General features: G+C 41.8%; 1 protein-coding gene across 1 annotated transcript in view; it reads right to left on the minus strand.

Annotated features, from left to right (window-relative positions):
* Positions 1-1,103: 1,103 nt before the first annotated feature.
* Positions 1,104-23,417, minus strand: part of LOC139466738 (tyrosine-protein kinase BAZ1B-like) — a 37,211-nt gene continuing 14,897 nt past the window's right edge. Inside the window, exons 13-32 of the mRNA XM_071248398.1 lie at positions 22,218-22,468; positions 20,940-21,097; positions 20,481-20,596; positions 18,579-18,759; positions 17,823-17,889; positions 17,210-17,324; positions 16,058-16,214; positions 14,609-14,773; positions 14,041-14,104; positions 12,875-12,982; positions 11,772-11,892; positions 11,376-11,527; positions 10,497-10,637; positions 9,107-9,172; positions 7,901-8,055; positions 7,563-7,645; positions 6,627-6,871; positions 6,055-6,132; positions 5,344-5,487; positions 1,104-4,884 (exon numbers count right to left, since the gene is read on the minus strand). Coding sequence (XP_071104499.1) covers positions 4,729-4,884; positions 5,344-5,487; positions 6,055-6,132; positions 6,627-6,871; positions 7,563-7,645; positions 7,901-8,055; positions 9,107-9,172; positions 10,497-10,637; positions 11,376-11,527; positions 11,772-11,892; positions 12,875-12,982; positions 14,041-14,104; positions 14,609-14,773; positions 16,058-16,214; positions 17,210-17,324; positions 17,823-17,889; positions 18,579-18,759; positions 20,481-20,596; positions 20,940-21,097; positions 22,218-22,468 — 2,723 coding nt within the window. The 3' untranslated portion in view covers positions 1,104-4,728. The remainder of the gene's footprint in view (positions 4,885-5,343; positions 5,488-6,054; positions 6,133-6,626; positions 6,872-7,562; positions 7,646-7,900; positions 8,056-9,106; positions 9,173-10,496; positions 10,638-11,375; positions 11,528-11,771; positions 11,893-12,874; positions 12,983-14,040; positions 14,105-14,608; positions 14,774-16,057; positions 16,215-17,209; positions 17,325-17,822; positions 17,890-18,578; positions 18,760-20,480; positions 20,597-20,939; positions 21,098-22,217; positions 22,469-23,417) is intronic.

Consider the following 23,417-nt stretch of genomic DNA (forward strand, 5'->3'; position numbering starts at 1 on the left):
GTTTGTTGTTTAATGCCCCTGAGGAGCGAACAATTAACCACTATGCTATCTCGCCGCCTCAATGGTTACTTCAATGCTGGGCTCTGAGAAGGTGCACCTGTAATGCAGCACAGTGGTTGAATAAGCACCATGTGGGCGGTCGGGTAGCCTAGTGGTTAAAGCGTTCGCTCGTCACGCCGAGGTTCGATTCGACATGGGTACAATGTGTGAAGACCATTTCTGGTGTCCCCTGTCTTGATATTGCCAAAAGCACTCACTGAGAAGCACGAGGAGCCTACAGTCATTGCTGTTTGTCGTTTAACGCTGCACTCAGCAATATTCCACCGACATGAAGGTCTGTTAATAATTGAGTATGGGCCAGACAATCCAGTTATTGACATCATGCACATCCATCAACCCAATTGGCATAGACAGGCCATGACTATTAGGGTATCTGTACAAACGACCCCCGATTAGCGTTTGTTCTTGACATTTGGTGAAGTACGACGTTAACTAAGACGATGGCAAAAAGTCTGAAATCTCATGTGACTGCGCAATCTGATTCTCATCACAGCAGTCTGGTAAATGCACTCAAGCTGGTGATGTGAACAACGGGCTGTGCTGTCAAGGACATCTTCGCAGAGATGGTTATCACAGGTGATATACTCAACAGCCATTTTAGAATTACACAATCCACATTTTACAAGCAGTGGGTCCAATTCCGATGAGATTTTTCTCAGCGCAGAATCTCATGTCTACATGATCAAGATTGTGCTTGGTTCATCATGAGGACAATCCAAGGTTCATAAGGGAAGAGCAGTCACTAAAGTTTGTCTGAAGTGTTTAATAAACTCAAATGAGTTTTGAGCTGATGAGCCACTCTTGAGACCAACTCAGCTGAATGATGAATTTGTTCCGGATCTGGACACCCAATTCCCCGTCTTAGATGCATTTCATCTGAAATTGCCCAAGGCCTCGTTCCACAAAGCGTGCTGAGATGATCGTAACTGACATACTTCAACATCGTCTTACGGTAGTCGTAGCGCTGGGATCGCTTTGTGGAACGGGTCCTGTGTGGCACCATAGAATCTCCATGGCAGCTGACACAAAGAACACAACACAACTCAATGTCAAGTTAAGCTTTAATTTAAAGGATGACATGTTATAAATTACTCTTCGTCAGACACTCTGATCAGCTGCTCTGCAACTTTTAAGTACATACCCTAGATATTAAATAAGATACATTTTCTAATGAACCACTAAACAGACTAAAACATTCCTATATGTTACTGCTGTAGTTTGTGTATGCAACAAAATCTCATTCAAGCATGTGGGTATTTCCCTAAAGGACTGTTTAGGTTACAATACGATGCCCCTTTCATAACATTCACAGAAAGACTAGTCTGTAACTGGTTAACGTATTGAGGTCTCAGTTTCTTTGTGCGTGTTTGTTGTTTAACGCTGCACTCAGCACTATTCCATCTATATGACTGCACCCTGTAAATAATCAAGTCTGAACTAGACCATCAGAGATTGAAACTGAGAGAAACAATCTATACTGTAGGGTACGTTGACAGGCCATCAACCAAGTCACCCAAGTCTGACCACCAGATCCATTAAGTCCCCTCTTGCCACCAGCATATGTTGCTGGGGGCCAAGTCTCCCATCAGGGCCCACATGCACAAAGCGATCTTAGCGCTAAGATCATCTTAACTCCTATACATTATCATAGGCTTAGGATAGTCTTAGCGCTAAGATCGTTTTGTGCAAGTGGGCCCAGGTGTCAGTTTCTTAGCACCTACTGATAACTTACCAAGGTGCTGCCCCATTTCTGAAGACAATCAAACTATTTCATGGAGTCTTCGTCTGTGCTAATATTCCATCAATTTGTGTCCTTTCATTAGTTAAAAGTAAAAAAGATCAAGGGACACCCAGCTAAATCATAAAATTTATTGGTCTTGATTAAGATGTATCATTGTTGAATCCTACGCTATCATCAGTCCAAGCAGTAGTCACATTAAGCTATGCTGACCATTCTTTTCTGTATGACAAGCAAAGGTCAGTAAGAGCCTTGCTTCTCCATGCTGCCTGATTCAATAGTTGTGGGACACTGCCATCAGCAACATTCCAGCTACATCACAGTGGTCTGTAAATAACGACTCTGGACAGACAACCAGTGGTTGATATTATGAAGTGGTGCCACATAAACCAGCTTGGTTCAGTTGTTGAGAAACAATGTCTATAATGATTAGATTTTATTGTTTGCTTGTAGTTTAACTCCACACTCAGCAATATTCCAGTCTCTAAATAATCAAGTCAGGACCCGGTAACTCATTGATTGACATGAACATCAATCTATTCACTGATAGCATGACATGCATCAACCAAGTCAGCCAGTCTGAGCATTACTTATATCTAATCATTTTTCTTGTTTCTTAGAAGTTCATGAGAACGGTCATTATTAGGTTGTCCAAAATGGGAATGTTTTGAAAGTCCTCAATTCCTTCAATTTATTTTTCGTAAGTTATAGAAAGTTATTGTTGTAATAACCTGAAATTAATTCTATAATAATTCAATTATTGAAAATCTTGAAGTCAAATATCTGTATCAATCCCAACATACGTCAGTGACAAAAGATGAGGACACTTTCAGTGATTTCCTCGCAACCTGTCAAGTTTGGTTACAATCTAACACAGCACATTTTCAGAAACATCCTGAGGCATATGTCATGGATAGTCAATACTGTGAAACTAGATAATACTCTTAGATGAATGCAACAGAATGACAAACATTCTTACTCTTTAAATATTAATGTCAAAAGACAAATTTCTAACGGAACCACCACACTTTCAAACAAGTAAACTTTGATATTGATATAAAATCCATTTACTGTTAATTATATATAACCAGCCTTGGGTATATGACTTATTTAAATGATATTAATTAAATTCATGCTTTTTGCAATTTAATAAAACACAAGTCACATAACAAGAGATCACATACAAAGGTCAGTGGTGACTTTCTCTGGCAGACATTTCAATACATTCAACAAAATAATTCAAATCCATGGGTGTAAGGCTATAAACATCTGTCAGCAGGAAAATGCCAGAGAACCTGTCATCTAATTCCAATTAGCCTTCAAGTTATAAAAGACACTCATACAGGTACTTGGTTTACAGGGAACGCCTCACTGTCATATGGAACAGGGCCCCGTTCCACAAAGCGATCTTAGTGCTACGTTGATCGTAAGCCTATGATAAAGTATGGGAGTTACGACCAACTTAACACTAAGATCGCTTTGTGGAACGGGGCTCAGGAGACCAAGATTTAAACACCAGTTACCTGGGTCAAATCTTTCTCAAAGATTAACAAAGCAATGTCAACATGTTTCCTGGTTGAATAAGTTACTAAAGTAACATCTGGTCTTTTTGTATCTACTCAATCTTAGTAAAATCAGATCTTGTTTCTTAACCATGTTAACCGTGAAAAGGTTAGCACAGGGTATTCTGAAGGACAGGGGGTTGTATGACTGATTCCGGCAAAACTATCTATCTCTCTTTTCAATGGGATAAACACTTGAAATGGAGGAGAGATTTTCCTAAACTGTGGTAAATATTGTCATACGATCTCAGACATCTAAACAATTAAGCATTTTCTTTTGTTTGGCTTTCAAATTTTGAATCAATGTGAAAGTTGCCGGTTTGAAACTCGTACCCTAAGGCTTGCGAGAGTTGCTTTCTGATTGGCTAGTGTGGAATTCTTGATAGTTATTTCATTGGTCCGTCAAAGTTTGGAAAAGGTCGTTCTGACGTGAGCTGCAATGGGATCATCCCGTGTCCTCAGATCCTTGTGTAGTAGCAGCGAGCACGAAGATCTTATTATTATGAGATCAGCATCTACTCCAATTATCACTGATTTTACTATGACAGTACCCTCGTATTTAACTAACAATAAAACACAATGTCATGATTCACAGTTAACCATGTTGTAATCATCCATTCATATCTTAAACTAAAGATGGGACTGGTGTTTGAAGAAACGCATGCATTTGACAACTAAAATATGGGATAATTCTGTCTGGAGTAAAATGCCTAAAATTCCTTCTCACACATCTGCATGGCCTTTAGAGTGATGGGGTTGAAATCGTGATCACGACTACATTTATACACTTTACATAAAATAATATAGGACTTGACAGTCTCCGACTCAACACTGTACAGTTTACAAATACAACATGAAAACACTATCTCATGACTAAAATAGAGTATTTACAATGGAATTTTGTTTCCAAATGAATTTGTGTTTTTTGATGCAAATAGATACATGCCCTGTTTCCTGAAGAAAAAAATAATAATTTAGCTCAGTGTCCCATTTCAACAACCTTGGGAAAGATTAAAAGTAAGAGATGATTTTGGTTGATAATCTTCATCAGCTGATTTCATTAAAGTCAAATAGTGAAGAATAAATTCAAATTAAATTCAAGTTTACCACATGAATACACTGAACATGTATACTATTACTACATAGGTAAATTTCTGCATTAAAAGATATGTACACTCTCTTCAACAGAACTAAATATTCACATAATTTTTCTTTCGTCAGCATTTTGAGATGAGAAAAACAACAATGAAGTTAACTTAATTACTGAACAACTTTGAAATGACAATTTGCTAATTTACACCCAATGTACAGATAACTACTTGACGAGAAGCCAGGATGGGAAAGATGTACATGTGTGATGACGTCTCTTCATCGTCGAGAGCGTTTCCGATTGCTGTAGCCATGGTCATCGTAACCATTGGCAACAGGGTCACGACTGTAGTGATAGAAAGGCAACTTTTTGCTGAGTATTTCCACGAACACCTTCTCCACTTCCAGCATACACTGGTACACCTCGCTGTCCTCCTGCAACACAGAGTGACTGAGTGAGAGTGAGTGAGTGTTTGTTGTTTAATGCCACACTCAGCAATATTCCAGCTGTCTGTAAATAAACGGGTCTGGACCAGACAATCCAGTGATTGATGTGATGAGCATCGATCCACACAATTGGGATACTATGAGCGTGAGTGAATTGGGTTTAACGCCACTTTTAACATTATTCCAGTTATATAACAGGGCGTGTCAGCTTAATGTGTGAGGAAAGCCCAAAGTGGTAAAAGTCTCAGATATTTACCACTTCGGTGAAACCTATTAGCACAGGTATGGTGCTGACCAACCCACAGTCATAGGTTTCTGGCGTGTCCAAGGGATGCAACTCTGCATAGCGAATTGCGGCGCCTTAGACGACTGGGCCATCCACGCCCCTGGGCTACGAAGACAAGCAGTGAGTGAGTGAGTGAGTGAGTGAGTGAGTGAGTTTCCTACCTTGTTGTACTGAGCAGCATTCCTGAAGACGAGGGCCGTCTCCTTGATGACTTCCTCGGGGGACGAGTAGCTGAGGCGAGCCAGTTTGTTCTTCATTGTGTGGAAGTCCATGGGGTGCTTCACTATCACATAGTAGTCTGGAACCTGTCGGGTGGACGCATGTAAAGTCACAAGCTGGCATTGTAAGTGAGTGAGTGTCAGTTGTTTAACGCCTGACTATAAATAATCGAGGTGGCGCTACAATCGAGCCTGGAAATTCCAGCCTAGTTCGGCAATGGTGGTAACTGGACTTTTATAGTCAGTTAACGCCCTTGCCTCTGGAAGATGGATGATAATGCACAATAACTTTAGGCTGCAGTGTCCACAGCCATCTTGCGTAACTATTTCCCCTGGGAGCCATTTGGGTCCTAAGTGAAAAAACCATTGGAGCCAACTGGTTTCATAAGTCTGTTTGTTTATTTGTTTGTTGTTTTTGCCGCACTCAGCAATATTTCAGCTATATGACGGCGGTCTGTAAATAATCCAGTCTGGACCAGACAATCCAGTGATTGACATCATGAGCAACGATCCACGCAATTGGGATACGAATACATTAACCAAGTCAGCGAGCCTGACCACCCGATCCCTTAAGTCGCCTCCAACGACAAGCATGGATTGCTGAAGAACTATATTGGACTGATGACTTGGGAATGAAGTGAGGCTGTGACATACCTCTTTCTTGTCCACAGCTTCCAGGAATGGCCATGAGGACTTGTGCTTCATCACCTTGTCTAGAATCTCCTCACATATCTAAAACAAAGACACCAAGCTGTTGGAGAAACCAGGTTTGCACCATATTCAGAAATATTGAAGCCAAGATAAGACCAAGCAAGAGTTTGAATACTGCCCCTGTCCAGTAAAATTGCCCTTGAAACCCGAGTTAACAGAACTGAACTTCAGAACATTGCAGTCAACATTCCTGTTCTTTTGACAAAATATCTATTAAATTAATCAAAACACAGAGTAAGCCAGCTCAATAACCCTATATTAACAGTTATCCAGTAAAATCACAGTGTGTCAGCTCAATGTGGGAGGAGAGCCTGAAGCGATGCAGGTGTCAAATGTTTACCACTTCGGTGAAACCCACGAGCACGGGTATGGTGCTGACAAACCTAGAAATATAATTTGAGCAAACCGGGATTTGAACCCACGACTAAAGGTTTCTGGCGTGGCCAAGGGAGGCAACACTGCACAGCCACCTATGCCCCCTGATTATCAAAGTGTGACGAGACTTGAACACTCACAGAGAGTTCAGATGGTGGTCTTCGAGAATAAATTGGCTTTTGGTCTAGCGTTTCACGGACAGGTTCCCGTTTCCGTGACGATGACCGTGTACCCGATGACGTGGTTTCTTTCTTTGCCGAGGCCGTTCTCCGACTGGACTTGGCCTTGCGTGGAGTTTCAGCATCAGCATCAGATTCCTCCTCCTCCTCCTCGTCTTCCTCCTCTTCCTCCGAAGACTGATTGTACTTCACTTTTGCATTTGATGCTGGGAAGATCATATGTTTACAGCAGTGGTAACTCAACATCAAACCAAATACACATGCATTGGTCATTGGCAAGTACTGACTATTACAGTGGGCCATAACATAAACATACATAAAAGCAAGAGGTAACGAGTTCAAATCATATGGTGGTTGGTTCATTGGTTTGTTGTTTGTTTAACGCCGCACTCAGCAATATTCCTGCTATGTGATGGCGGTCTGTTAATAATCGAGTCCGGACCAGACAATCCAGTGATTGACATCATGAGCATTGATCTACGCAATGGGGATCGATGACATGTATCAACCAAGTCATCGAGCCTGACCACCCAATCCCGTTAGTCGCCTTTTACAAGCATAGTCGCCTTTTACAGCAAGTATGGGTTGCTGAAGACCTATTCTACCCAGGAATCTTCACGGGTCCATATCGACAAAGCTATAACTGTCCATGTTTTATTCCCTTAATGCCGAGCACCAGTAAGGGAAACAAGTACTACCTTTTTGGTATGACTGAGCGGTTTTACGCGGCTTATAGCAATATTCCAACAATGTCCTCGCGGGGGACACCAGAAATGGGCTTCACACATTGTGCCCATGTCAGGAATCGAACCCGGGTCTTCGGCGTGACGAGCAAATGCTTTAACCACTAGGCTACCCGACCGCCCCCTTTGGTATGAAGCGTTTGGTTTGTCTTACCTCTAGTTTTTTTCCGCGCAGATTTTCCTCTGCCCCTTCGACTTCTGCCTCCGTTTTTACAGTTCCCACACTCCCAGTACCCTCTGAAAGTGGAAACCCATGATAAAGACCTAGAACTCAAAATCATATGCATTGAAGAAAATATGTGTACTGTTTCTTAGAGTGAGTGAGCGAGTTGGGTTTATGCCGCTTTTAACAGTATTCCATTTATATCACGGCTTGTCAGCTTAATGTGGGAGGAAAGCCCGTAGTGATGCAGGTCTCTTGACAGGAGTTTTGATTAGTCAAACTACCACATATTTGAACTGCCTACTGCTTCCAACAAGCGTGACACGTACCTAGGTAGATGTCGGAGGGGTGGGTTGTGGCAGTCCAAATGGTAGACAGAAGGACAATCTCCACATTCCACAAGGTCTCCTCCTTCTTCTGCGCACTCATAGCACTCCTGGTCATGCTCGATGGGCTCCCTCTCATCAACGTTGTCGCTTAGGTCCTGCAACAACACCCCGCTTCATGAACAGCTGACCAGCAACAACACCCTGCTTCATCACCAGCAACAACACCCTGCTTCATCAACAGCCAACCATCACCAGTAATAACATCCCGCTTCATCAACAGCAACACCCCGCTTCATCAACAGCCGACCAACACCAGCAACAACACCCCGCTTCATCAACAGCCGACCATCACCAGCAACAACACCCCGCTTCATCAACAGCTGACCAGCAACAACACCCTGCTTCATCATCAGCAACAACACCCTGCTTCATCAACAGCCAACCATCACCAGTAATAACATCCCGCTTCATCAACAGCAACACCCCGCTTCATCAACAGCCGACCAACACCAGCAACAACACCCCACTTCATCAACAGCCGACCAACACCAGCAACAACATCCCACTTCATCAACAGCCGACCATCACCAGCAACAACAACCCGCTTCATCAACAGCCGACCATCACCAGCAACAACAACCCGCTTCATCAACAGCACCTAATTTCATCGCTACCATTACCAAGCTTAAAAAAACTTTCCAAAATAATTTGATGCAAATGATTTGAAATTGTTCACTACACACGGCAGATGTCCCGAGACATTACGTTGTAGAGAAAAAAATTGTAGTGACAGAAATATAGAGTAAAGAGTAAAAATGTCATTCATACTTATCCTGACTCATACTAATTGCTTATCTCCTTTCACTTCAGAAAGGGAGTGAAAACTTTCTCTGCTGTGTTCCCGGACAACAGAAAAACATCTCACCCAAATGCACCCCTGAGCTGAGCACACGCACTGGAAGCATGTGACCAGGTCGGTAACTTGCCACTCTCTCATTGTCGCGTCAACTGAGTAGCATTAAGTTTGAGTCAGGATAAGGTCTTGTTATCCTTCTTGTTGCCTTCCAGCTGACTACAGTCAAACCCCCACAACAAGACAATATGGTGTGGATTCAAACAAATGGACATATCTGGGTCTTGTTACGATAATCCAGTTTTCCAAAAAACAAACTAGCAAAATATTTTCCAATGTAAAAGTATACTCACATCATCTGAATTAGCATCTTCATTATACCGCTTGACCTCTCGACTATGTCTTCTCTTGGACTGTGGCTGGGGACACAATATATAAGTTCACAATACTGTGCATATCTGTCTATAAGTAATTGAGTGAGTGAGTGAGTGAGTGAGTGAGTATGGTTTTATGCTGCTTTTAGCAATATTTCAGCCATCACGGCGGGGGACACCAGAAATGGGCTTCACACATTGTACCCATGTAGGGAATTGAACCTGCTGGGTCTTCAGTGTGACAAAGTATTACCAATGCGTATTTAACAAATTTTAGATTGAACTATTGCATATCACCTTGCGAAATTCATTTACAGAGTTACATTCAGTAAAACTAGACAAAAAAATCCACTCAAGAACCAATAGATTCAATGCAGAGCTACAGATAAGCAGCGTATTTGCGTCAAATACCCCCACAAAAAATTCAAAAACCAATTACTTTCAATTTACTTGCTTACAGAAACGCATGCATCAAATGAAAAACTCAAATGTATAAGAACAGCATGTGTAAATACCCAATAAAGCTTTTCCAGCATGTGTACAAAGGATTTTAAAATCTTAAAATGTTCACTAATTTTGGGACAAACCAAACAGAGTGATAAATAGATGAGTGAAAAAATATTGGTTACCCAATGAAATATGTAATAACCCAATTAAAATAGAAACCCTGGAGTAAAAACTCAATTGCTCAAAAAGTTATCTGGAGCTCTGTCAATGTATCTAAAACAGTCGCTAATGGGTGCTTCGAAAAATGGCATCCAATGACCACACAGTGGCTTCCGTGAGACGCATCTAAACAAAATTATGATATATACCAAAACGTCAATTTTTTTGAATACCCAATCAGAATCAAACCCATGGGTACCAAAATAACCTGAAGCTTAACTGAAAATGTGTCTTTAATGGGTCTCTCACTTATAACGGCACACAGCCTTAAACAGGGGACTACACTCTGGGCAATCGGCAGTCCTACCAAATTTAATCAAAATCCATCAACCATCTCTTTTCTGACAGTTCAACTGGATGGTGCATATCATTCTACCACTTAATGTTTTGCCTATCACACACCATCTTCCTGACGCAAGGGCATTAACTGGCTATAAAAGTCCAGTTTTCACCCTTGCTGAACGAGGCTGGAATTCTTGAATTACATTTTGGCTCGACTATTGAGTCTATGCATAGTCCAATAAAAATCAAGCAACATCTGCTAGAAACTGGACTTTTATAGTCAATTATCACCATTGCCTCGGGAAGATGATCACACAAAGACGAAGTCTCAGTTTCACAAAGTCTTCGTCTAGTAAGAGGCACCAGACTGAAAAGTGTTGTCCTCGCCAGCGAAAGTTTAAGGTGGAATTTGTATACTCACTATACAGGCCGGGCAGAACCAGTCTCCCTTGGGGATGTAGACGAGCGCGGGACGCAGGCAGTACATGTGGAAGGCCTGGTTGCACTCATCACACAGCAGGACGGCCTCATCGTTACCCTTCTTACGACAGATCTTGCATTTCTGGGGGAAATCACACGAAAGGAAAACTCATGACTGATGTGATTCAAGAAGCAATAATATTTGGTGCTTATAAATAACAACAATAAAGAAAAATAAATAAATATGCATATCTAAGAAAAGTAAAAGTTATTTGCATGGCGTTTTTGCATGCTGGATAGATACCACACACCACACTCAAAGCGCAGAGAATTATTACCAGGTTTATAGATTAGTGTGCACTTGATTTTCAGGCAATCTCATTAAAATCAGATCTTAGTTCTCGCTACCGCTAAACAAAGATCTGAGGACATCCCATTAGGGAACGACCTTTCATCCCACCAATCAGTGCGTCGCTTACCAGATTATGAAAGTGACAGTCGGAATGTGATTTCTAATCATGCAATCTCGAAAACTTTAACATGGGGTATTCCGAACGATAGTTACGGGTTTAATGACTGTATCCTTACAGTCTAGACCATCTATTAGTCATTCCAGAATGTTTTTTTGTTCAGGTTTCAAATTTGTAATAGAGAATTTGTCTAAAAAGGCTTTGAAGCGTAATCGCCAATTTGAAATTTGGGCCGTAAAGCACGAGAAAGCTGCCTTCTGATTGGTCATTCCATTGGTCGGTCAAAGTTCGCGCAAGGTCGGTCCGACGTGACCCGTAATGGGATGTCCTCAGATCTTTGTTTAGCGGTACTAAGAACTAGGATCTGATTTTAATGAGATTGATTTTCAGGGGACTTTGTTCCGACTTACAGCATTTTCCGCAGACTTCTCCCACCTGATGCACGAGTCGAGCATGCCAAGCAACACGTGCAGCCTGGAGAACGTGGGGCAGGTCTCCAGGGCATCAAACCATTCTACAACAGCCTTGGAGGCAATCACATCTTCATCATCCTCATCTTCCGCTGAAATAACAGGACACATTCAATTCCTCTCTCAATTTAGGCTGTATATTGCAATACTTGGTCTGCATTTTGATACATATTGCTGGATATTGCACAACAAAAATAAGTTAAGTGTGAAGTAAACATTAATTAAATTGAAACAGAATTTCTAACGCTCCTCGGGGACGCATGTTGGTTTGTATTTTTGCCAGAAATTTTCACTGTGTATTTTTGCACATGGGCTGTTGTAAATGCAAACACTGACCTTTGTCCTCTTCTTCCTTTATTTCTTTGACTTGCGTGAGGTACATGTAGTATCTAGGCTTCATGAAACCTTTAAAAAACTTCTCCGCTACATTTTTCTGAACTTCCTTCAAACATGCACCCTGAAATGAAAACCTGGATATTAGCTTTCATAAAAACCAACATACAGTTTGGGATGGTCAGGTACACACTGCAATGTGTTTGTAAGTCCATGGGCTAGCATCATTTTTACACAACAATTTCATGAATAATTTGAATTCTTTAAGAAAATGTAGCTCATAAAACATTCAGCAAACTGCAAGGCAGACCTGATCACTAACATGTAAATCAGTCTGTGCTAAAAACATTCAGATCTATCAGCCCAAACTTGTTCTGTTGTTAGTTGACATCAAGTATAAAACAAGTAGTCCTTATCACACAGGAACAACAATGGCTGTTTGTCATAACCCTAATGTTACAAGTTAAATATTTGGGGGGTCCCAAGAACACTGAATCTGTAATATTACCACAGTTACTCTGCCATTACAGACCCTCACCAGTTTTTAATACTGACATATACCGTATTCGACGTAATAAGCATCCAGGGTGCTCTCAAAATTAGAAATAGGGCGATCTTATTAGAACATAAGTTTGGTGAGAGAAAAAACAGAGTTTGAAAGATTGTAAATTTCTTGGTTTTTGCTGACAGCCTGAAATGATACAAAAAAAGGCTGTGCGTATTATATATTTTTCCAGAATTTTAATTGCCCATAATTAAGGGTGCATGTAACACACGAGTGCATATTATACACCAATAAATAACTCTTGTGTACATTGATCAATCGGAAGGGGTGCTAATTGGGATTGTTCACTAGCCAATATATTAGCAAATATTGCAGTAGGCACTTATTAGAGCGGGGCGCTTATTACGTCGAATACTGGATATGGGCTTTTATTACCTTGAGCTCACAAGACAGAAATGAATAACTGATGGTGTTCGAACTAGTGGCTAGACAGTTATTTTGACATGACATGGTGTTCGAACTAGTGGCTAGACAGCAATTTTGACATGACATGGAGTTTGGACGAGTGGCTAGAGTCACAGACAGGACATGAACGACTCACCAGATCCTTGATATCTGTTGCTGAGCTGACCTTGGCCTCCCACTCATCAAACATTGGGATGCCGCCAAGGCCGCCATTTCTCAAGCGCAACTCCGCATCAATCAATTCCTGCATACAATAGAAACACAAATTATTGGTATGTAAAAATACAATCACCAAATCTAAGATCTTTTCAGAAAGGGGGAAATATAATTCATAATTAAATCAGGTGGTGGGGGGTGGGGTGGTGGGGTGGTGGGGTGGTGCGCGTGGTCTGTAATTAATCGAGTCTGGCCCAGACAATCCAGTGATTGACTTCATGAGCATCAATCCATGCAAATGAGATAAGATGGACATGCATCAACCCAGTCTGACCACCCAATCCCGTTAGTCGCATCTTACGACAAGCATGTCGCCTTTCACAGCAAGCATGGGTTGCTGAAGATCTATTCTACCCTGGTACTTCACGGGTATGCAGCTGGTTTAACTCCACTACAGTACTGTATGTCAGAAATATTCAGTCAACAACCCTCTTAGTTCCATTTCTTGTTAGGTAGCCAAGCTGCTGCTAACATGTCTAATTGAGGAGCAAACCTAAGTGTTTAGGAGCCAACAGATATTGTCACCAGTTATGTTTACTTCTAGGTATCCAAGTGGCAAGCAGATAAATTTAGGTCACTAATCATAGATTTAAGCCGCATTTGGTCACCAAAATGCTCGCTATTAGATGGCTGGCCAAGATCTCTAATACTGATGCAATGAGGCATCATTGATGACAGGGCCACCCAAACCTAAGGGATGAACTCTGCAAAGCAAAGAGCGCCACCTTCAGGACGGGGCCACCCACACCTTAGGGATGAACTCTGCAAAGCAAAGAGCGCCACCATCAGGACGGGGCCACCCACACCAAGGGGATGAACTCTGCAAAGCAAAGAGCGCCACCTTCAGGACGGGGCCACCCACACCTGAGGGATGAACTCTGCAAAGCAAAGAGCAGACCCCTGAGAGGACGGGGTCACCCACACCACGGGGATGAACTCTGCAAAGCAAAGAGCGCCACCTTCAGGACGGGGCCACCCACACCTGAGGGATGAACTCTGCAAAGAGCAGACCCCTGAGAGGACGGGGTCACCCACACAGAGTTTGTGAAGAGAAATAGGAATGCAAACACATGTTTCTTAACTGACCTTTCTAAACCCATTCACGAGGTCGTCTTCAGTGATTTCGCTGTCAAGAACCTCCTTGTCTTGCCTGATACAGAAGGAAATACTTCAATGTTGACCATACAAACATGTTGCTTGATACACTTTACATTCAGATATAGATTCACTTCTTGCTGTCATTAGGGCCAACATAACAAACAAAAATAGGATAGTTATATCATAAATAATATGGATGAAACAGTGAGTATAAAAGATTTTGTCTTCTACTTCTGCAATTTTTTACCCAGCTCACCGATAAAACAAGGATTAACATTGTCCGCCGACACTATACAAAGGGCAGGAACTGATACATCAGAGTTAGAAACTGGCACTTGTCCTGTAGTCTTTGCCGAATTGCCCAATAGTGAAGGTATTGAAGGACCAGCAGAAATTTTCCATTTTTAAGGGGTTTGCTATATGTTATCATAAAAGGACTAGTGGACTAAAACTGTTAGTTTCTATCGCTGTACATGAAAACAAAAGGAATCTTATCTTTGCAGGGTTTCACTTTGCAAATATTTTATATCTATTTCTCTAAATAAATGTGCCTCACGTCTTTGTGCCAGTCATGGCTTTAGATAGGTCATCATACTTCTTCTGTATCTCGGACTTGAGATTGCTCTCCCGGATGCCCCTGGGCTGAAGAGCCTTCAGCAGGGTGTCCAGGTCCTCGACTGAGTCACAGGTGAACCACAGGTTCTGACCAGGATGGGGAGTCCTGAAACAAGCATTGGGAGAGTTCGTTCTTTGTTTGTTGTTTAATGCCACTGATTAGGAGCACCTTTCTTGGTATGATGACACACAATTTACTAAGTCACATAGCCTTACGACCAGCATATATTTTACTGGGGCCTAATCTAACTTAAAATCCATCACAGCACGTTGGTCTGTAAAGTCTGACAGAACAGACTGCCTGGCGTGTGTCTTGACTACCCAGTGTTATGTCGGCAACTTGATAAGATGTGGCAGGTTAGTGAATTCATACTAATTACACTGTCGACACTAAGTTTGTTTGTTGTTTTACGCCGATCTCAGCACTATTCCAGCTATATGATGGCGGTCTGTAAATAATCGAATCAGGACCAGATAATCCAGTGATTAATATTATGAGCATCGATCCCCGCAATTGGGATTGATGACATGCATCAACCAAGTCAGCGGCCTGACCACCCGATGTCATTAGTTGCCTCTTACGACAAGCATAGTCGCCTTTTACGGCAAGCATGAGTTGCTGAAGACCTATTCTACCCCGGATCAGCACCGGTCTTGTGACAATGTGAGATCAGGGAAACACAGGAAGCGAGGAATTGGTTGTTTAATCATGTACTGGCTGGTTGGACAGCGTGTGGAAGTGAATTAAAGTAATTTTGACCCCTTACAAATTTTGTTTGTTGTTGGACTTAAAAAATAACTGCGCCATGAAACTATTGAAAGTGTGCGCAATTTTCGCAGTAATTTCCCGCTCGCAAAACCTTCCAGTATTTGGGATAACACTTTCTTAGAAGTGAAATTAACATATAAGCGGCCAAAGATAAAAATTAAATCATATCAATACAAAAACAGAAATTTTATGAATACTAAATCTCACAATTCCCTACTCACACACGAGTCCAAAAGATTTGGTTGGTTGGTTGGTTTATTTAACGTCGCACTCAGCAATATTTCAGCTATATAACGGCGGTCTGTAAAAAATCGAGTCTGGACCAGACAATCCAGTGATATACATCATGAGCATTAATCCACGCAAGTGGGATCGATGACATGCATCAACCAAGTCAGCGAGCCTGACCACCCAATCCCGTTAGTCGCCTTTTACGACAAGCATAGCGAGTCCCAAAGAGGGAGGCTGACCTGTCCCCCGAGTCCCAAAGAGGGACAGGTCAGCCGAAGTTGTTAGGCAGAAGGCGACCTCTGAAACACTTGAAGCAATAACAACAGAAGTGAAGGTCTTGTTGGACACTGCCTACTAATTGGGCCCGTTGACAAAAGGTTACATGCTTACGTAGACTCAGTCTCTGACTTCTTCTTTTTTAACTTAGAAGGTGTGTTTGGCTGGGACCCTGATGTCACACTGTCTGCCTTCTTGGGTGTGTTCGGAGCACTCGATGCTCTGTCACCCAATCCCTGACAGTTGTAGTCTATAGCTGCATTCACCCAACCTGATGATAAGAAATGGAAATACAATCTTAATATCACATCTTGGGATTTATTGTTTTGTTTGTTGTTAAACGCCGCACTCAGCAATATTTCAGCAACGATCCCCAAATAATCGAGTCTGGACTAGACATTCCAGTGATTGATATCATGAGCATTGATCCACACTATTTGGATACGATGACATGCATCAACCAAGTCAGTTTTTCAAACAAGGTGAATAATTTTTTAATAATAAATTATGTTTCAGTATCATGCCATGTTAAAACTTGTTTTTTTATTTTCATTCGTAAGTTGTACTTATCTGGAAGTTCCACCTGAGCACCAACATGGAATTTTAGACCAATTCTTTTGCAAATAAATAACATAAATAACAAGAACACAGAGTTAGCACTACCCCCCCGTCAAGGGTCACTTTAGACTTTAAGAATTCAAGGTATTTACCTCAATGCTGATTATGTAAAATCATGCACTGCAAAGAGGATGCTCAATATCTAACGCATGGAGAAAGGGAGGCTAACAACGTAAAAAAATAAGACCAAAAAAAAAAATGTTTTGTTCAGAAAGAACGAAACATGAAATGGCACCAGTTCAGCGTGTGTTTGATACATATGCAAAGTTCAGAATAAAATTCGAAACAGTTCCCGAGTTATGCTCTAAAAACAAATGCTACATGTATTTGAGTCTAAGTCCAGTTTATTGTCATGGAAACACCAAAAATATTTTTGTAGAAATACCAAAACACCGAAAGGCACCTGTTCAGCATGTATTTGATACATATGAAAGTTTTGTAACAAAATATGGCGTGACGCACAGACTCATGGACAAACGGTACCCATTCCTAGATCCCCCTCCAACTTCATGGTAGGGGAATAATAAGAGGCCTAGGGGAGGAAGACTAGGCTAATGTTACATCAACAAACCGATTCTGAAGTCAAGTCTAAAACAGTCCAGGAATGTATAGGTAATAACATTGCCAAAGAATAGGAACAAGCATCACCTTTCTCTATATACAGCCCGGGTATCGTACTGTTGAACAGCCAGTACCGACAGTGGTTCCTGTCTGTGCCTATTGGGGTCTGTCGTAGCACGTTACGGGCGAGAGTCATCCCATCCTGAAACACAAGTCATCAACATCACTGTAACAGCTGATCAACATCACTGCACTGCTGTATCTGGGAACGTTCAGGGACATCATAAATGGAAATATTCAAGTGTGTTAAAATAATACGGCTTCAAAGTGTTTTGCTTGCTTGTTTTCCATTTAACGCTGCACTCAGCAATATTCCAGCTATATGAGGCGGTCTGTAAATAGTTGTGTCCAGACCTGACAATTCAGTGATTGACATCATAAGCACCGATCTATGCAATTGGGATATGATGAAATGCATCAACCAAGCCAGCGAGTCTGACCACCTGACCCCGTTAGTTTCACGCTGGCCTGAAGTGACTAAGTCGCAGGGATGGACATCATGTGCAACATTCACATTATCAGGGGACAGTGAGATGAAACACCCAAGTCACTTAGCCTGTCCACCTGATTCTAATGTTAGTTTGAATACAATAAATCAATTAATTTCTATTGTGAAATTGGAAAGAGCAGTGATACTTACTTTGAATGTTTTCGCAAACTTTTCCCTCTCTAGCTGTTTACGATATTCTTGGTATTCCCTTTCCTTCCTGAAAAACACAAGATAATATTTGTATAAAATAAGCATAATTGTATTCAAGGAATATTCCAGCTATGTCAGTGACATGTTACTGATCCAGTCCAAGACAGCACCAGCGATTCCCACAGGTGGGTTCAATATCATTCTATCAGTCAAGTCACATCTTATGAACAACAAGAACTTCAGAGAGAATCTACGAGCAAGAGATCAGCGGATCCTGGCATGGAAAAGGGATGCAACTCACAGTGGAGTGAGTTTGTTTGGGTTTAACGCAGCTTTTAACAGTGTTCCAGTTATATCACGGCGTGTCAGCTTAACGTGAGAGGAAAGCCAGAAGTGATGAAGGTTTCAGACGTTCAACACTTCAGTGAAACCAACGAGCACGGTTATGGTCCTGACAAACCAGAAACATAATCAGGGGTCTAGAAACATAATCATAGGTTTCTGGCGTGCCCAAGGGACGCAACTCTGCACAGCAAATCATGGAGCCTTAGACGACTGGTCCACCCACGCCCCTATCACAGTAGAGAGAGTATGGTTTTACGCTGCTTTCAGCATTATCACAGCTGGGGACACCAAAAATGGCCTTCACACGATAAATAGAACCGAAGCCTTCATCGTAACAAGCAAACTGACCACTAGGCTACCCACAGAGTTCATCTCCATAACCCTCAATGAGCTCGACACCTGTCCACTTACTGCTCTTTCCTCTCTTTCTCCTTCTTCTCTCTCTCTGCCGATTGCTTGGCAGTCATTAGTCGCCGCCTCTTTACAACGGAGATGAGGTCGTCTCCCTCCACGTCATCCATGGAGTCACCAGCAGCTGACCCACTGTCAGTCTCACCCTCCTTCTTGCCATAGAAGTAGTTCAACGTCGCACCTGGTGACCCACACCAAACTTTAGGAATCCTCAGTGTACAACAAGTATTTTAACAATTCTACATTTGGTTATTCATGTCCGTATACTTATCCTCACACAACACCCTGCAATTTGCTTCTGAACTTTGATCCAATAACAGAGAACCCAAAACGTGCCTCTTCCACCTCCACGGTGCCCCTGCCCTTGGTTACTAAACAGGAGTTATCTGTCCTTGATCCCGACGCTGCCTTCTCCCAATGTTTAGTGTCATTATCATTACTAGCCCCCTGGATATTGTTGGGTGAAGATAAGACAAAAGTCATCAGAAGATGACAATATCCCCCCAGCACCCTCAAATTCGAAAGAACAAATAATCTGACTGTTACTTTTAAGTCCAACTTGATGAGAGAATTTCTATCAAATCTATATGTACGGATACAAGAGTAGTGTACCGAGCTATCAAAACAACAAAACAATACCATGGTTTGTTTGTTTGTTTGTTTGTTTCTTGTTTAACCCCGCACTCGGCAATATTCAAGCTGTATGACGGCGGTGTGTAAATAATCGAGTCTGGACCAGAAAATCCAGTGATTGACATCATCAGCATCGATTCATGTAATTGTGATCTGATGACATGTATCAACCAAGTCAGCGAACCTGACCACCTGATCCCGTTAGTTGTCTCTTACAAGCATATTCGCCCTTTACGGCAAGCATGGGTTGCAGAAGACCTTTTCTATACCCTGGATCTTCATAATACCATGGAAGTGGGATTTGGGACTTTGTATTACTATGTCAGGTAAAACATCTCTATGAACAGAATTCCTCGCATTACATGCCAGGGAGATCAAATATTTGATCGCAAAAATAATGATCTAGATTACCACTGACTTAACAATGCACTGCTATTGTCATTGCCCAGAGTCATAGCAATGGTAAATATAAATATCAACAGTTAAAATTGATGCCAAGTTAACCTTATACATTATTGAAAAATGTAGTCAAATGAAAACGGTACTATCATTAATTTTTCAATCTGTTTTCATGTACATGTCACGTCCTTGTAGAGATATGGGAAAATCCATTTAGAAAACCTTCATAAAAATATGTCAGCATGGAATTAAAGGGGGTTCCAAACTAAGTGACTTGGGGAAAATTGGGGAAAGCTATCATCTTCTTCAAAACTGGTAATTGTTTGTTAAAGTTCTCATTCCCCACATAAGTAGGTATTTTAGGTAGATTGGTCTGATGGTCAGTAGGATACAGGTAACGTCCAGCAAGCCATTACATCAGTAATCATTGGTAGGTTATAACTTTATCTACACAAATTTGTACGTCTGTAATTCCAAAGTGGGAATTTGTACTGAAATTGACTGCAGACTTGGTGCCGAATATCAGTCTCTAAGCAGGTCTTGGTAAATCCCTGATCAGACAATAATCAGAGGATTTTGAGGATGTGCCTAGGTTTTACTGAACACTGAAATAATGAAAGGGAGTGAGTGAGTAAAATTGGTTTTCGCCGCTTTTAGCAATATTCCAGCAATATCACGGCGGGGGACACCAGAAATGGGCTTCACACATTGTACCCATGTCGGGAATTGAACCGTGCCTTCGGCGTGACGAGCGAATGCTTTAACCACTAGGCTACCCGACCGCCCCGAAATAATGAAAGGGGTCGACATTGCAGGATAATGTTCTTGACAAACTACGGCAGTAGTAAAACGTCTCCCATCTCCACCAACCTGCTGGTTTCTCCTCAGGCTGATCCTCTGCCTTGCCCTTCCCCTCATCCTTCCTCTTCTGTTTCTCTTCCTTAAGTTTCACGTTCTTCTCCTTCAGCTCGGCATACTTCTGACGACTAAAACACGGACACACTATTAAGTCACTCATTCAGGCAGGCAGTCATAACAAACTGGATCAATATCTTGCTAAAAATGTGGAATCTGATTGCAACAAAGCAAATGTGTTTGTCATTAGTACTAGTCCGGACTAATGCCGATTTACAGTGCTAGCCCACTGAGATACCATGCCGCAGTTAACATGAATACCCCACTCAGACACAGTACACTGACCCCGAGCTGACTAGTCCTGGGTTTAGCCCCTATTGCTGAGCGATAGGCAAATACCATCTTTTAGTATGATGCTGACGGGGATCGAGCCCGTCCCTCGAGGCGTGACAGAGTCTCCTAGGGCTGACTTACGAGAGTTGGCTGGCCTCCTGCTGCTTGTTCTCCATGTAGTCCTGTATGGAGTAGGTTCCGAGAAGGCGGAGACACAGCCCGGAGAGCACCTTCAGCTTGGACTCCGCCTCCAGCTCGTGGAACTCCTGCGTCTCTAGCTGCTGAATGATCTGGTCCGGCTGCAAACATACATCACACATCTCACTCACTGACGCAAACATACATCACACATCTCACTCACTGACGCAAACATACATCACACATCTCACTCACTGACGCAAACATACATCACACATCTCACTCACTGACGCAAACATACATCACACATCTCACTCACTGACGCAAACATACATCACACATCTCACTCACTGACGCAAACATACATCACACATCTCACTCACTGACGCAAACATACATCACACATCTCCCGTAAGATAAAACTCTATTGAGAGCTCTTTGTAAATTTAGAATATCTCTCCATAACTTCCTTGTCAATAAATATCGTAGAACCAAGGAAAGTGATTTTGTTAATTGTATATGTTCTATCTGTACCAACCAGGAGATTGAAGACGAGTTTCACGTTCTTTTTAGATGAGAAAAACATAAAACCTTGAGATTAAAGTTTCTATCTAATTTAGATATTACACACAAAGACAATCAATTAATAATAAGTTTGTTGAATTTGACCAATGTAGATGTTATCAACTCTTTAGCAATGTATTTGACACATGTATTTAGACTCAGGTGAACATATTATGCTATGTTCAAGATCACGTTGATTTTTATGTATCTGTTAAAACTGAACTGTACAATGGGCCATATGGCCTTGCATACTGAATAAACTGTCTGTCTGTCTGTCTGTGTCTGCGAGTAATAACAAATATAGGTCAGGACCAATACTTCTCACAAATGGTCATTCTTCTACTTTATTTTCTGATGTTAATAAAAGGAACTCTATCTATCTGAAGCAGAGCAGCTTACAGATGTGCTATAACAATTAAGGTTATCAAGCTACTGGACATTCAGCAGGTTAACCCTGAATTAAATTAATCGTTTTATAGGTATTTCTCAGAAGTGGATGGATGACAAAGTAGACCTTACACTGTTGTCAAGTAAGACTGAACAATGGGTAAGAATGTGGCAGATTTTCTAAAACACCCCCAAACTCCTACACAATCAAAACCAAGTGAAAATAAGTCAAGAGTATTATGCATTAGGAACGTGTCATCATGTCACCATGTTAGACGTGCAGATTGAAAACAAGGCAAGAAGAATGTGGAGTTAAACAGTCCGACGTACCACTTCACTGTCGTTATCATCTTCAAAGGAGTCCTCAGTGTGGCCGACACCGGTGTCATTCCGCCGTAGACACAACCTGACCAGCTCTGAGGCAGTGTACGGGTTGATGGGAACGTCCCCCAGCTTCACACGCAGCTCCTTGTAATCTTCAGCGATTTCATCCTGCAACAATGTCTGGAGCAGGACGACCAGGACACGGGCCACGTACGTGGAGCCTTTCAGTCCAGATGCCAGAGCTGTCATCAAGTCGTCTGCAACAAGAGGCAACAGGCAACATACAGTCTCGTTAATCCGACAATTGGCTTTATCGGACACTAATGATGGGAACCGATTTAATCAGTGCTATTTAGACCCGTTAATCCGCACCCGCACTCTGACACACCTTATTTGCAACGAATTATCTAAATCACTCATTAATCAGTCTCGTTAATCTGACACAGTGATCAGCGTACTCCACCGGTCATCTGCCCGCGAGCACACAGCCTGTGTTTTGATGCGAGACGAGTCGGCTGATAGCTGCATATTACAACGGCTGCAGATATAAAGTTGCTTAACAATAAACAATTAATGCTTTAAATGAACAAAACAAGATTAATCCATATGCTTAGATTATCTCAAAATAATTAAAATGAGATACAAGTTCACACTACCGCTGAGGACATCCCATTACAGGTCACATCAGAATGACCTTTCGTGAACTTTGACAACTAAGAAAGGAGCTTTCTTGAGCTTCGCAGCATTAGTTTCATATTGGCGACTTTCATTCAGACTATGCTTTTTAAAATATTTTGAATTAGGAATACAGCACAAAACCGAGTTTTGTGTTCAGCTTTAGTGTTTGCATGATTAGAAAGCATTTTCCGCAAACAATGTAACATGACAATACCTATCGTGAAGTTGTCCGATTTTTGTTCGCCAACGCTGATACAACTTAATTTTGTTTATCCGACATAATCATATGCAACCAACCATGTCGGATTAACGGGACTTCATTATTTATAATTGGTTGGTTTGTTGTTTAACGCCGCACTCAGCAATATCCCAGCTATGTGACGGCGGTCTGTAAATAATAGAGTCTGGACCAGACAATACAGTGATTGACACATGAGCATCGATCCACGCAATTGGGATACGATGACATGCATCAACCAAGTCAGTGAGCCTGACCACCCGATCCAGTTAGTCGCCTCTTACAAGCAT

This window comes from Haliotis cracherodii, unplaced genomic scaffold (assembly GCF_022045235.1).
Source record: "Haliotis cracherodii isolate W230 unplaced genomic scaffold, xgHalCrac1.p SCAF_19, whole genome shotgun sequence".
Classification (NCBI taxonomy): Eukaryota; Metazoa; Mollusca; class Gastropoda; order Lepetellida; family Haliotidae; genus Haliotis; species Haliotis cracherodii.